Source organism: Salmo trutta, chromosome 21 (assembly GCF_901001165.1).
Source record: "Salmo trutta chromosome 21, fSalTru1.1, whole genome shotgun sequence".
Taxonomy (NCBI): domain Eukaryota; kingdom Metazoa; phylum Chordata; class Actinopteri; order Salmoniformes; family Salmonidae; genus Salmo; species Salmo trutta.
The window spans coordinates 17,599,714-17,614,670 of record NC_042977.1 but is presented as its reverse complement, the minus strand read 5'-3'; the positions used below and the strand labels follow the sequence as shown (position 1 = coordinate 17,614,670).

Sequence of the window (14,957 nt, the reverse complement as noted above, 5' to 3'; positions counted from 1 at the left end):
CAAAAGAGAGTGCCTGGGGAATAGGAGTGGAGCTAGGCACTGCAAAATGCAGCACAACTACAAATAAACTAACGTTCTCTCAAGTCATGTTTTGGGCCCAAGGGTTATGAGGTGTGGGGCCTCCAACCATTTCTCGCTTTGGGCCCACAAAAGGCTAAAGCCCTGAGTTCTTCCCTAAATGAACAGCAGTGTATTATAGAGAAGATAAACACTGTAAAACAGAAAGGGAGCACCTGAGCAACACCCACTTTTTTTACCAGAAAACTATCATGATCCTTTGGGTAATTTGTTATTTTTAATGATTAGTAATGTTTTGAGCTAGTAGATGTGTCCATGTTATATATGATATAATAATGAACAGATTGCATTTCTCGTCCCGGTCACCTCAAGATGAATGGTTTTGATCACTGAAATGTTTTACTTCATTCCGCACGCCACTGTTTTAGTTCAGTGCCGTTAGAAAGCACTACTGTAGGTTCACCACTGGTGTATAAAATGAAAAGCCACCTGCAAAATATATTTTTTTAATCTATTTTGTTGTGCCGTTACATTTGTATGTTGTTTCATGTCCGACGGTGTTGGTCACATGGTGTTGTTGCATATCATTTGAGAAGCGCGCACCACGAACAAATTCAATTTGTAATTTCACTTTTCCTGTAAGAACCATGATGAACATGGCTCGGTCATGTCTTGGCATCGCTGTATTGCAGCCTCTGACTCTGCCTTCCATCAGCCTAGTAAAGGTTGCACCTTTGCAGACAACTCCATGTCCGGTAGGGACCTCGCAATTGAGAAATAATCAGTAGACCTAATATTACATGATTAAATCTGTGAGAAAAAAAAATCCTCCCCAATCTGTGTACAGGCATTTAACACAATTCTGCACCTTGCCATCCATTTCCCAACATCAATCGGTTAAATGACATTGTTAAAATATTTTTATTCAGTTAGAAAAGTAACAGTCCTGGGCGAGCCCCTGATGCGAGCCCACCGTGGCTACTGAGGTTACAATGTAGCCAATATGTATGCGCTAAATGGAAAAGCACAGGATAATTTGTTTTGTCGATAAAACAAACCGCTCTGCTTGGCTTGGTAAGGAACAGATCGAAATTCAGTGGGGGGAGGGGCTGGTCTAACTCAAGATGTCATAAAAAATGATGCACCCCCTTCCCAAAGTAAAATATTTCCACATATAAATAAATGTAACACTCTCCCCCCTCATAGAATGAACTCAAAATAATGTTTACGACCACAAATAACAATAACTGTAGCGACCCTGTGTTTAGAAATATGGATATTTTTATGGCACAGTCGCAGGGCTATGAGCTCACTCTCCCAGCATGTTTTATTACACTATGATCAACCGGCTGCAGACAATGATCAGCTAGGGGGAAATCAGATTTTTTACATTTGGATACCATATTTATAATTATATAAAATATATGCAACAAATTCTCCACCAATAGGTTTCTGTGCCAATGCACCACACAACCAATAAACAAAGCATACCGACTTAGGCACCTCAATATCATAGCTTGCGTTTTCAACAACACAATAAATAGACTATTTCAATCTTGACAAAGAGAAAACACATCCCCCCCTACTTTGTAGTCTTACCCAGTATAAAAGGCTTGGCTTGACAATCTCCGAATGTCATTCAACTTTTTGATGTTTTGTAACAGATGTCTCTTTCCATTCATCAGTTGGTCGCTGCACAGCTTGGATTGATTGATTTTGTTTCTACACAAAGATTTATACACAAAGGTTTTTTCAAGTGACAGGGATTGCACAATAAAGTCAGGGACGCATTTCTATTGTGGCCCCTGTGTTTTACATAAATACATATACAATGACATAGATACAGACACATTACAAAGATGGAGAGTCTAAAACATGCGCAACCTCCAGATGAGTATGAGGGGGGAGTTTAAAATACAATTCTAAAAAGCTTGTTTGGCTGATAGATCATTTTTTAGATGTTTGGAGCTGCTGGTGAACCATGATGTGCAGGGATAATCATAGTGACACTGGACTAGTGCACTTGCCATAGTCTTTAGGGTGTATATAGCTAGGTTTCCATCCAATTGGCGACAGATTTCATGTGAATATTCAAAATGCCATTTCAGCGCTGGACAACATGACAAGGAACATGTTAATTTACCGGACATTTGGGAAATTTCTTGGACATCATACACATTCAGATCCAACCTGGCGCAGCCAGCCCCATCAATAAACGAGGGCTGTTGGCCACATTTAAGTGTCCTTAAAAACAGCCGATAACAAATTACTAAAACACTATTCCTTGTGTTTCGATGTGTAGCATATGCAACTTTATATCATTTTTTTTTCTTTAGGTACTTTTCTAAAACAATAATTGTCCACCTCACGGCTCAGCTGTCAGATATTTGAGCACTAAATGTATTAGGGAATTGCATGCAAATGCTTAGGTGTCCACTGTATGACCATAGTTTAATAGGCTATATACATCTTTACTGTTGACGTTGAGACTGGTGTTTTGCGGGTAGAATTTAACGAAGCTGCCAGCTGAGGAAATTTGCTTTTCTTTCAAAACAAGGACATTTCGAAGTGACCCCAAACTTTTGAACGGTAGAGTATAAATATATAATGGCTGAGAAGCTTAGGCCTAACCCCAGAGAGATAGAGAGCATGCTACGACACCGACATGCATTTCTTCATGTCAGATGGCTACTGAGTCTGCCCTACAGATATAGACGTACAGAAGGAGGGTAATTCGTACGTTTCAGATCCAAATATTTATATTGTTATATTATAGGCCTGAAACAGTCTTCCCTACTTCAAGTTCAACTGTCGGAGTCAGTTGGAGCGCCTGGGGAGCACTGCCTTCAGAAGAAGAGAATGTAAACCAGGAACCCCCCGCCCCCCCACCCCAAAGCAACAACAAAAAAGTTTGACAACCCTCCCCTATTTTGGACCACACCTCCCCCACCGTACATTTTGATCTGTCCCTAAGTAATATCGACAAAATAAGCCATTTCTAATATGTATGCTGCTAAAACAAGTTCATTTTAAACATTTTCATGGTGACATTGCTTCAGCGCCCCAAAAAATATGAATGTGCTTGCTGGGAATACAATTTTGCTATTCCTCATACTTTTCATGATTTTCTTCACGATTTGTTGTCAAATATGTAGCCTACTCACTGTGGTTGTTGTTAAAACATTTTTTGGAGTAGCCTAGTCCTGTAACTGCAGGCTACAGATTGGTTCAAATGTAAAACCCTTTTTTCTCTTAAAAAGGCAAGATTCTCAAAGAACTAAAACGCAATTACATTGTGTATGTAGTGCTGTTCTTTGTTTCTATTGATTGAATTCGAACTACACAATAACAAAATATGCAGGCTGTATATGAGTAGCTTGCAACATTTTTTTTGTATGAAGTAGCCTTTATGAAATAAATGGTTGGAGACCACTGCTCTAGCCCAAACTGTTCAAATATGACCCAGCTTCACCTGGAATGCTTTTCCAACAGTCTTGAAGGAGTTCTCACATATGCTGAGCACTTGTTGGCTGCTTTTCCTTCACTCTGTGGTCCAACTCATTCCAAACATATCTCAATTGGATTGAGGTCGGGTGATTGTGGAGGCCAGGTCATCTGATGCAGCACTCCATCACTCTCCTTCTTGGTTAAATAGCCCTTACACAGCCTGGAGATGTGTTTTTGGTCATTGTCTTGTTGAGCATTGTCCCACAAACCAGATGGGATGGCGTATCGCTGCAGAATGCTGTGGTAGGCATGCTGGTTAGGTGTGCCTTGAATTTGAGAATAAATCACTGACAGTGTCACCAGCAAAGCACACCCACACCATCACACCTCCTCCTCCATGCTTCACGGTGGGAACCACACATGCAGAGATCATCCGTTCACTTACTATGCATCTCACAAAGGCACGGCGGTTGGAATCAAAAATCTTTGGGTCTTCCTTTCCTGTGGCAGTCCTCATGAGAGCCAGTTTCATCATAGTGCTTGATGGTTTTTGCGACTAGACTTGAAGAAACTTTCAAAGTTCTTGACATTTTCCGGATTGACTGACCTTCATGTCTCTACGGGATCGGTGTCCTTATACCGGGACGGTTGATGCTAACATGCGCTAACATGCCCTAGAATGACATTGTAAGTAACATCAAACATTCCAGGACATATTCTACCCATATAAAAAAATCCATGCTATTGTTTGAGGAGAGTGCACAACAACCAAAAACTTTTATCACTACAACTGGTTTGATGCATTCACCTCTGAAGGTAAATAATGTACTTACATTCAGTAATCTTGCTCTGATTTGTCATCCTGAAGGTCCCAGAGATAAAATGTAGCATAGTTTGTTTGATAAAATCAAATTTTATATTCAAATGTAGGAACTGGGTTCTACAGTTTGAACCCTTGCTGTCTCTGGCGCCACACCCTCCCGCCCGGCCATCTAGATGTGTATAAGCTAATGAAACCCATCATGTACAGTATGACATTCCTGTGAGTGTGTAAACTTTAATTTTGTATTACCATATCATTTTTGTATGTTCTCTATAGTTATGTAACTGAAAATGTATCAATTGACCAATTTGGCACATTTTGGTAGACTTGATACAAAATACTGTGCAGTATTGCAATGCTTTACTGGATCAATCTAAATTGAGCCTAAACTGCAATATTATATTACGGCCTTTCTCATGCATTTCAAGTATTATCTTTTAACAGATCTAATGTGTTATATTCTCCTATACATTTCCACAAACTTCAAAGTGTTTCCTTTCAAATGGTATCAAGAATATGCATATCCTTGCTTCAGGTCCTGAGCTACAGGCAGTTAGATTTGGGTATGTAATTTTATGCAAAAACTGAAAAAAAGGGTTAGATCCTTAAGAGGTTTTAAAATAATGATGGACTGTCGTTTCTCTTTGCTTATTTGAGCTGTTCTTGCCATAATATGGACTTGGTCTTTTACCAAATAGGGCTATCTTCTGTATACCACCCCTACCTTGTCACAACACAACTGATTGGCTCAAACGCATTAAGAAGGAAAGAAATTCCACAAATTAACAGGCACACCTGTTAATTGAAATGCATTCCAGGTGACTACCTCATGAAGCTGGTTGAGAGATGCCAAGAGTGCTCAAAGCTTCCATCAAGGCAAAGGGTGGCTACTATGAAGAATCTCAAATATAAAATATATTTTGATTTGTTTAACACTTTTTAGGATACTACATGATTCCATATGTGTTATTTCATAGTTTTGATATCTTTACTATTATTCTACAATGTAGAAAATAGTAAAAATAAAGAAAAACCCTGGAATGTGTCCAAACTTTTGACTGGTAATATATATATATATATATATATATATATATATATATATATATATATATATTGAAAGCAAAAAACAGGATAGTTTATATATATATAGGGCATTGAACAAGAACTGTCAACTTGAAAATGCAAACTTGAGTTCACATAAACATAATATTGCAAACGTTTTATTAATTTATCATAGCAGGACTCACTCACTCACTCACTCACTCACTCACTCACACTAATGAACCCACAGCTCCTCTCTCCATGTCAGACGTCTGGTGTATCCTGCTATGGTCACCTTGATCATCTCAACCCTCACCTTTCCCCCTGGGTTTGGACAGTTCATGGCTGGACAGGTCAGAAGTTACACTTTTTTATATATCTGTGTCTGTGTATCTATCAACCACAATGTGTATGATACATTTTTCAAAATATTAGACCAGGGATGCATGTCATTTGTCTAAAACAGCTTCCTTCCTTGTCCCCTTCATAGTCTCTGATATGAAGGATCAGTTCTGTGTTGTCTTCACATATCCTATTCTGTTAGATCAGATAATGGAAGGAGATGAGGAAAGGAAACCATTTTAGACTATTACGATTGATACAGTATATCCCATGCCTAACAGTTGTGTCTCTCCTTGTCTCCTCAGCTGACGCAGCATGAGTCCCTGGTGGCATTGTTGGACAACCGAACATGGTGTCGGCAGGGCGTTGCCGAGGAGTTTGACTACATAAGCCACTCCCACGCCTGGAAACACCCCCAGGTTAACGTCTTCATCACTCTCATCCTCTTCATCGTCATGAAGGTACGTGCTCATTTATTTGAGATCGAGAGAGTGGGTTTCTGTGTGGGTTTAGGATAGGTGAGGCTGATATTGTTTATTTTTAATCATTTTTATGTAACCTTTATTTATCCAGGTGAGTCAATTAAGAACACATTCTTACTTACAATGGCCTGTCTCGGTGTGAATCTGTGATTGTGTTGATGTCAAATGTTCTGCCCCAGTGTGTCTGTTTTCAGTTTCCTCTATTACCCTTCTCTCACACACGTCTCTATCTTTATTTCTCCTCAGTTCTGGATGTCTGCAGTAGCTACCACCATGCCTGTGCCATGTGGGGCCTTCATGCCAGTTTTCCTCATTGGTAAGTCACTTGCTGTGTGTGCGAATTTGTGTATTTAGCCATACACACTAAAAACACCTGTATGTACGCTTTATGTATGGGATGTGCAGGTGCGGCATTTGGACGTTTGGTAGGAGAGACCATGGCAGTCATGTTCCCTGATGGCATCCATGCTGATGGCAGTGTCTATCCTATAGTGCCTGGCGGCTATGCTGTAGTGGGTGAGTACATCACCAGTTGCATTAAAACTATCCTGTTTTTTGCTTTCAAGGCCCCATTACAGCTCTAACGTGTTCACTTATGGCTGAATCCAAACCTAAGAGTACTGAATTTAACCATAGGCCCCTCCATTTTGGCTTTCTCTGATGTGATTGAATCTGCAGACGGTGCACGACTAGTTGCACGAAAACAAACCCGTTTTTCTTTACATAGGCACCCTTACGGCTCTTACATGTCCACTTATGCATAAAACAAAACCTGACACTTCACCATAGGGTCTATCTTGGCTGTTTCTGTTCTCTGATGTGATTGAAACTGCAGGCGGTACTCAACCAGTTGCACTAAAACCAACCCGTTTTTTCATCTTCAAGGCCTCATTACGGCTATTTTGTATCTACTTATGGGCACCATCTTGGATCTTGCTGTTCTCTAACATGATTGAAAAATGCAGGCGGGTGTGATGCCGAAGCTATTTTCGTCAATTGTGCTAGATTATTGAATGTGACTGATGAAAATGTATTCTGCTAAGATAAAGCAGACAAGCAGGTTATGGATTGAAATAAAAGTTAAATCATTTTCTGCTCCTCATTGATCTGATAGATTAGTAGAACATCAGAGGGAACAATTAATTAAACTTTTTGGACAGAAACGACTTGTTGGATAAATGTAACTAGTACAATCACATCGCTAGCTTGAGCTTTCATTTGTTTTGTTGTCTAAAACAGTAAAGCTAACAAATAAACGTACAGTAGCATTGAAAACCTGTTCACCATCTATTGCTTATGAAGCAGTTTTTTTTGTGGAGAGATGTAATGAATGAAATGTGGACTCACCCACTACTCCAGAAGCACTGCGCTTTGGCTGACCCTGTGCTACCAGCCTTTCTGTACTCTCTGTAGTTGTGTAAAAAAAAAAATAATAACATTCCACCACTTTGGACCAAGTCGTATTCATCATCATCCATACTGTGTATCCCTCCTCCCCAGGTGCAGCGGCGTTGTCGGGGGCAGTGACTCACACGGTGTCGACAGCAGTCATCGTGTTTGAGCTGACGGGTCAGATCAGCCACATCCTGCCGGTGATGATAGCGGTGATCCTGGCCAACGCTGTAGCCCAGTCCCTCCAGCCCTCGCTATACGACTCTATCATCAGGATCAAGAAACTACCCTATCTCCCTGAACTGGGCATGGGGCACCACGAGTAAGTCTGTCTGTCCATCTTTCCTTTGCTTTGTTTATGTCTCTATCTCCCTTGCTTTCTCTTACTCCCTTTTCTTTATTCTCTTATGTTTTCAACTGTCTTCTTGACTGATTCTCTGTTCTTAACATTATTTCTTGTCCTCTTTTCGCCTTACCCCTTCTGCTCTCTTCTCCTCCTCTCCTCCTTCAGGAAGTATAACATCCGTGTGGAGGACATCATGGTTAGAGACGTGCGTTACATCACTCTCTCCTCCTCCTACCGAGAGGTACAGGAGGTCCTGATGACTGGACAGCTGAAAACACTGGCCCTGGTTGAGTCCACAGGTAAGGGTACGTGTGCAACTGCACATCTATAGTCAGCTATAAATCCAAGATGCATCCTTCCTCCATGACACCATGACACATTTCTCCCTCTCTACCGCTTTCCTTCTTCTCTCCCGTGTCTTTCACTTCTTCCAGCTTTTTGTTTTTGTGTCCTATTCCATCTATTCCGTACTCTGCTTATTACTCTCCCTTACTGTTCCCTCTTTCTCTCCTCTCCTTTCTCCCCTATTCCCTGCACCCCTTTCCTCTTCCTCTGTCTCCTCTCCCTTATTCTCCTTTACTCTTTTCTCCCCTATTTTGTCACTTTCTTCCTTCCCTCCCTCCCTCCCTCCCTCCCTCCCTCTGTCCCTCAGACTCTATGATCCTGTTGGGTTCTATAGAGCGCTCCCAGCTCCAGTCACTCCTGTCCCTCCAGCTGGGTCCAACCCGCAGGCTCGACCACCTCCGGAGGCATGCCCAGGACAATGGCACACACACACACACACTGGGCGCACACGCACACCTGACCAGCCTGGACACCATGGACAGTCCCCCCAGCCCACCCTGCACACACACACACTCCTACACCTCCAACACCTCCAATACCAGCGCACGCCATGGGGTTCGCTTCCTGGTGAGTGTAGCGGAGGTGAGTCGGACTCCCGCTCACGTGAGGAGTTAGCCCTGCGTGCGACTTAAAGTCACCGTTACCATCGAGAGTGGGGGGTAGTTTGGCTGAAGGTTATTACACATAATGTGGGGGATGTGTATTTGGATGGACAGATATTGGTTACAGAAAACGTTTGAGTCAGGGTGTGTGTTTGGAAAGGTGTGTGTTAGGATAGGTGTGTGTATGTACAGTAGGTGTGTGGGGCTGGTTTGGTGTGTTTGGTAGAGGACGTCTGTGAAGTTTGCCTTACAGTATGTGGGGCATCTTCAGTACTTCAGTATGCCTTCTACTGTCTACAGTACCTCTAACCTGTGTGTGTGTGTGTGTGTGTGTGTGTGTGTGTGTGTGTGTGTGTGTGTATGTGTGTGTGTGTGTGTGTGTGTGTGTGTATATATATTGTGTGTCTCTATCTAGATCTCAACAGAGGAGTCCTCCTTCAGTGCAGCTGTGTCCAACTCTCAGCTGCCACTCAAATCTGCAATGAAAACGGTCCCTACTATTCACAACACAGAGGCACCCAACAGTATACATACTCTCTCAATTAATAGAGACACGCTGACTCCCTCTCCTCTGTCAGGCTCTCAGCAGACCCTTTCCTGTGGTGACCCTGAGAGAGAGCTACTCGAGGTGAGTGTGTGTGTGAGTGTGCATGTAAGTGTGCCTGTAAGTGTGTGTACGTGCATGTGATTATGTTTTTGTGTGTATGCTTGTATCCTCATATGCCTCCTTCCTTTACGTCCACTATGTCCTCAGAGAATCTTTAGTAACTTTAAGCCCCAGCTTTGCTGTAACATAAGATTGCGCTGATGTTACGCCATTGCACCTCTCCTCCCTCTCCATAGTAAGAGAAGCATAACAAGTGTTCTGCGTTGCAGTAACATTGTATTCATATTTATATCACCCACTATCCGTCTCCTCTCTCCTTATCAGCTGGTAAGACCATTATAGAGTATAACGTTGCTGTAACGTTGTTTTTAGGTTGTGTTAACGTTGTGCTAACGTTGTGCTATGTTACTCCCTTCCCTCCCTGGCTTTAAGAGCCCGGCAGAGCCAGAGGCTCCTGAGAGCAGGGGGCCCAAACGAGTCAGGATCTCCATGGCGGCGGTAAGACTGCCGCCCGCATTAGAGCCCGTTGCTAAGTAACCGTTGCCTAGCGACCTAGCATAGAGCGAGTGACCGACCAAAATCGCTTTGGGTACTTCTACCAACCCAAAATATACTGCCGCTTTGTAACACTTTGTAGAGTGAGAGAAATGAGAAGGAGAGAGGAAAGCACAATTGACCAAGTCATTTTAGTGATTCAGGTGATTATTTAGCCAACAAAAGCTAAATCAACAGTGACTCACAAAGCCAGCTGAGTAACAGCGTAGCTGCAGGGGCAGAAACATGCACTTTTGATTGTTGTATGTGTTGTTAGTCTCATTGTTTGGTATGTGTTGTTAGTCTCATTGTTTGGTATGTGCTGTTAGTCTAATTGTTTGGTATGTGTTGTTTGTCTCATTGTTTGGTATGTGTTGTTTGTCTCATTGTTTGGTATGTGTTGTTAGTCTAATTGTTTGGTATGTGTTTGTCTCATTGTTTGGTATGTGTTGTTAGTCTCATTGTTTGGTATGTGCTGTTAGTCTCATTGTTTGGTATGTGTTGTTAGTCTCATTGTTTGGTATGTGTTAGTCTCATTGTTTGGTATGTGCTGTTAGTCTCATTGTTTGGTATGTGTTGTTAGTCTCATTGTTTGGTATGTGTTGTTAGTCTCATTGTTTGGTATGTGTTGTTTGTCTCATTGTTTGGTATGTGTTGTTAGTCTCATTGTTTGGTATGTGCTGTTAGTCTCATTGTTTGGTATGTGTTGTTAGTCTCATTGTTTGGTATGTGCTGTTAGTGTCATTGTTTGGTATGTGTTGTTAGTCTCATTGTTTGGTATGTGCTGTTAGTCTCATTGTTTGGTATGTGTTGTTAGTCTTTTGCAGTGGTGGTATGGATTCATTGTATATTTGTGTTTGTGTGTATGTGGGTGTAACCACTGTCTCTCTTTGTTTTCAGGAGTCCCCTGAAGTAGAGGATGACATGACCACGAACGAAGTAAGACTGAACTCGCTCATTGGTAAACTGGCGTGTCAGTCAAGAGCAAAACAAAAATGCAGTGACTGATGTGAGAGCTTTATAGATGTTCTCTTATTGGCTGAGTTTTGAATCCACTCCCACAGATAGCAGAGTGGGAAGAGCAACAGCTGGACGAGCCAGTGGATTTCAACAACTGCAAGATAGACCCCGCCCCTTTTCAGCTTGTGGAGCGGACATCTCTGCATAAGGTGTGTCGTCATCAGTTCACCCGTCACTCAATCTACCGATCTCTTACCGATCTACACAGTAACCCAACGGATACGTCTTAGTTGTAAAAGTTTTTCTTGTGATACTTGTTGTCGTTGTTTCACTGCCAAGGCAGACATGAGCAGAGCATCTGGTAAAAATCTCAAATCTAGAAATATAACCAGGCTACAGGTGTCTGACAATGGCTGAGTTCCATCCCTAAAAAAATGGATCTCTTCCCTCTACCTTTGATTGATGGGGTTGGTGACAGAGATATGATAACACACAGCTCCACTAGTCAGGAGCCTTTTATTACAAATAGAAGTCTCTGCACTAAACCATGACATTTTTCTAATAGACAATTTGTTCTCAATTATGTTTTACCCTCTCTCTCTCTCTCTCTCTCTCATTCCCTCTCCATTCCCCCTCTCTCTCTCCATCCCCCCCTCTCTCTCTCTCTCTCTCTTTCTCTCTCTCTCTTCATCCCCCCTCTCTCTCTCTCCATCCCCCCTCTCTCTCTCATTCCCTCTCTCTCTCTTCATCCCCTCCCTCCTCTCTCCCCTCTCTCCCTCTCCTCTCTCCCCTCCACCCCCCCCCTCTCTCCTCCCTTCCCCCTCTCTCTCCCCTCCCCCCCCCTCTCCTCTCTCCCCTCCCCCTCTCTCTTCCCCCCTCTCTCTCCCCCTCATCCCCTCTCTCTCCTCTCCCTCTTCTCCTCTCTCTCATTCCCTCCTCTCTCTCTCTCCCTCTCGCTCTCTCATTCCCTTCTCTCATTCCCCTCTTCTTCTTCCTCTCTCTTCTTCCCTCCCCATTCCCTTCTTCCCTCTCTCTCTCTCTCCCATTCCCTCTCTCTCTCTCTCTCCATTCCCCTCTCTCTCTCTCCCCCCTCTCTCTCTCTCTCTCATTACCTCTCTCTCTTCATCCCCCTCTCTCTCTCTCTCCATCCCCTCTCTCTCTCTCTCCATCCCCTCTCTCATTCCCTCTCTCTCATTCCCTCTCTCTCATTCCCCTCTCTCTCTCATTCCCCTCTCTCTCTCTCTCTTCATCCCCTCTCTCTCTCTCTCTCTCTTCATCCCCCCTCTCTCTCTCCATCCCCCTCTCTCTTTCTCTCTCCACCCCCTGTCTCTACCCTCTCTCTCTCTCTCCATCCTCTCTCTCCATCCTCTCTCTCTCTCCATCCTCTCTCTCTCTACCCCCTCTCTCTCTCTCTCCACCCCCTCTCTCTACCCTCTCTCTCTCTCTCCATCCTGTCTCTCTCCATCCTCTCTCTCTCTCCATCCTCTCTCTCTCTCCATCCTCTCTCTCTCTCCACCCCCTCTCTCTCTCTCTCTCCACCCCCCCTCTCTCTCTCTCTCTACCCTCTCTTCTCCTCTCCTTTCTCTCCTCCATCTCTCTCTCTCTCCTCCATCCTCTCTCTCTCTCCATCCCTCTCTCTCTCTCCCCCCCTCTCCTCTCTCTCTCTCACCCTCCTCTCTCTCTCTTCCCATCCCCCCCCTCCTCTCTCTCCCCACCCCCCCCCCCCCCCTCCCCTCTCTCTCTCTCTCTCTCTCTCTCTCTCTCTCTATCCAGACTCACACCATCTTCTCCCTGCTGGGACTGGACCATGCCTATGTGACCAGTACAGGACGGCTGGTGGGCGTGGTCTCCCTCAGGGAGGTGGGTGTTCCCGTGCATTAGAAGAACCTTTATGTCACGGTCATGTAGTTAGTGTGTAGTTATTTGTATTTTCAACACGGATGTCATCATACTATGACTGATTTGAGTGCACTTCACCTCCAAAATCACTGCAAACACATGATATGACATCACAGGAACACGTTCTCTTTACTTTTTGGCTGTGGTTGTTTGAATATTGTCATCACCTCAGATCAGTGCTAAGGACAATGTTGTGCTTCATGAATCAGAAGCAATCAAGGCTAATCAATCTGCTCGTTACTAAAGTTGATGCAGATTAACAACCCAGTGACTTGGAGATGGAATCAAAAGCGTAATATGAATCACTACTCCGTGTACTCCAAAATCACGTCATAATATTCAATCCTATATCTCTGTTTCTCTCTCCAATCTTCTTTCCATCCTCTCCCCCGTTTCTTTCCACCCTCTCCTCCGTCTTTTTTCATCCTTGCTCCCTATTTGATTCCTTTCCCTCTCCCTCCAATCTCTACCTCTCCTCTCTCGGTCTAACCTCTAGCTGCGTAAGGCCATAGAGGGTTCAGTGACGGTGACAGGGGTGAAAGTTCGCCCCCCTCTGGCCAGTTTCCGTGACAGCGGCAACACTACCAGCGTTTCCGAGGTGACAGAGCTGCACAAGCTTTGGAACCGCCACAGAGGCCTCTCGTTACCACGGGAACCCACCCCGCCCGACATGGAGGACCAATTGGACGTTATGGATGAGGAGACCCCTGTCCACTTCATACAGGACCAATCAGATATGGAGTTTGAAACCATCCCCACTGACAATATGGACCCGCCATCGGAATTGGTTCTTCAGGAAAGCCTCTCAATAACAGAGGACCAAACAGAGGAGTTTATCTTAGAGTGCAGCCCTTCCCACACTGACGAATCAGAGCTGGCCTGTGATTTTGACCCCTCCCACCTCCCTGAGACTGACCAATTGGAGCCGGCGAAGGAACATGGAACCCCACCCCATGGGACCACACCCCAGAACATAGAGCAAATGGACCAATCAGAACTGCAGTGTAAGCAAAGTCCCAGCCGCACTGAGGACCAATCGGAATGACAGAAGGGGCGAGGGACAGTTAGGAGGAGTTGCTTCGTGGTTCATTGAGGTTTCTACAACCTTAGAGGTCATGTTCACCTGAATCTTTAAGCTGGTCGTCTGTGTCCACAATGTATTGTGTGCGTGTGTGTTGGTGTAAATGAGCTTGTATTCCTGTGTGAGTGATAGAGTAACTGAGTGAATGTGACAACATAGTTCTGTGTTTAACAAAGTGTGTGTGTGTGTGTGTGTGTGTGTGTGTGTGTGTGTGTGTGTGTGTGTGTGTGTGTGTGTGTGTGTGTGTGTGTGTGTGTGTGTGTGTGTGTGTGTGTGTGTGTGTGTGTGTGTGAGACTTGGCGGAACCTTGCCCATGCACCCATCTGGTGCTGACACTTCTATTCTCAGTTTGATTATCAGAACCAAACTACATTTTCCCCCCTAAATATAACTACAAATAACACAGAGATGGAGAGAGAGAGAGCAGATCAGAGGGATAAAGGAGAGCGAGGAAAGAGAAGGGAGGGTCTCACTTTAGATTAAGTGGCCTATAAAATCTATGTATTTACATAGCTACATTCTAAAGGACATTCTGTAATTACAGTATAAGTGCATGTACAGTCATATCTGAAATGGGATATTAAGAGAAAAACTAAGTTACTACCCAAAGGCAGCTGAGAAAAGGCCAACAATTTAACATCGCTCAGTCATAAAATGGCATCCCACAGGGTTAAGAGCATTTGTGAAGCACATTGTAATTAACATGCATTTAACTCAAAGTACATGTAGCCTTGTCTGGCATTAAGGTAGGGGGACGGACGGACGTTAGAGAGTTTCTTGTCTTGTAACAGGGTGTTTTGGTCACAGTGTCATTTTGTATCTTACATTTCTTGAGAGAGGATGTTATGTGAATATCGTATCCTATCTACTGTACCGTGTTCCGCATGTTTCTGGAATGATATGAGTGTTAATGACACGTTACATTGCACAGGAAATGGTGGTTATGTGGAGAGAGACGACATCAGTTGTTGTGAGCACACATATGCACATAGGCCAATAGTACACGAACAAGGGCTCGATTCAATCCGTGGCGCTGAA

At 43.7% G+C, this 14,957-nt stretch overlaps 1 protein-coding gene across 7 annotated transcripts in view; it reads left to right on the top strand.

Annotated features, from left to right (window-relative positions):
• Nucleotides 1–14,161, top strand: part of clcn2a (chloride channel, voltage-sensitive 2a) — a 71,480-nt gene extending 57,319 nt beyond the window's left edge. For 3 of the 7 annotated variants that reach the window (XM_029704609.1, XM_029704608.1, XM_029704613.1), the window contains exons 12-24: nucleotides 5,580–5,682; nucleotides 5,977–6,132; nucleotides 6,400–6,469; nucleotides 6,559–6,669; nucleotides 7,654–7,867; nucleotides 8,057–8,190; nucleotides 8,544–8,818; nucleotides 9,254–9,466; nucleotides 9,878–9,943; nucleotides 10,880–10,918; nucleotides 11,044–11,148; nucleotides 12,713–12,799; nucleotides 13,335–14,161. In XM_029704609.1, coding sequence (XP_029560469.1) covers nucleotides 5,580–5,682; nucleotides 5,977–6,132; nucleotides 6,400–6,469; nucleotides 6,559–6,669; nucleotides 7,654–7,867; nucleotides 8,057–8,190; nucleotides 8,544–8,818; nucleotides 9,254–9,466; nucleotides 9,878–9,943; nucleotides 10,880–10,918; nucleotides 11,044–11,148; nucleotides 12,713–12,799; nucleotides 13,335–13,883 — 2,122 coding nt within the window. In that variant the 3' untranslated portion in view covers nucleotides 13,884–14,161. The remainder of the gene's footprint in view (nucleotides 1–5,579; nucleotides 5,683–5,976; nucleotides 6,133–6,399; nucleotides 6,470–6,558; nucleotides 6,670–7,653; nucleotides 7,868–8,056; nucleotides 8,191–8,543; nucleotides 8,819–9,253; nucleotides 9,467–9,877; nucleotides 9,944–10,879; nucleotides 10,919–11,043; nucleotides 11,149–12,712; nucleotides 12,800–13,334) is intronic. The other 4 variants (XM_029704615.1, XM_029704611.1, XM_029704610.1 and 1 more) reach the window with 3 other exon arrangements.
• Nucleotides 14,162–14,957: the final 796 nt, after the last annotated feature.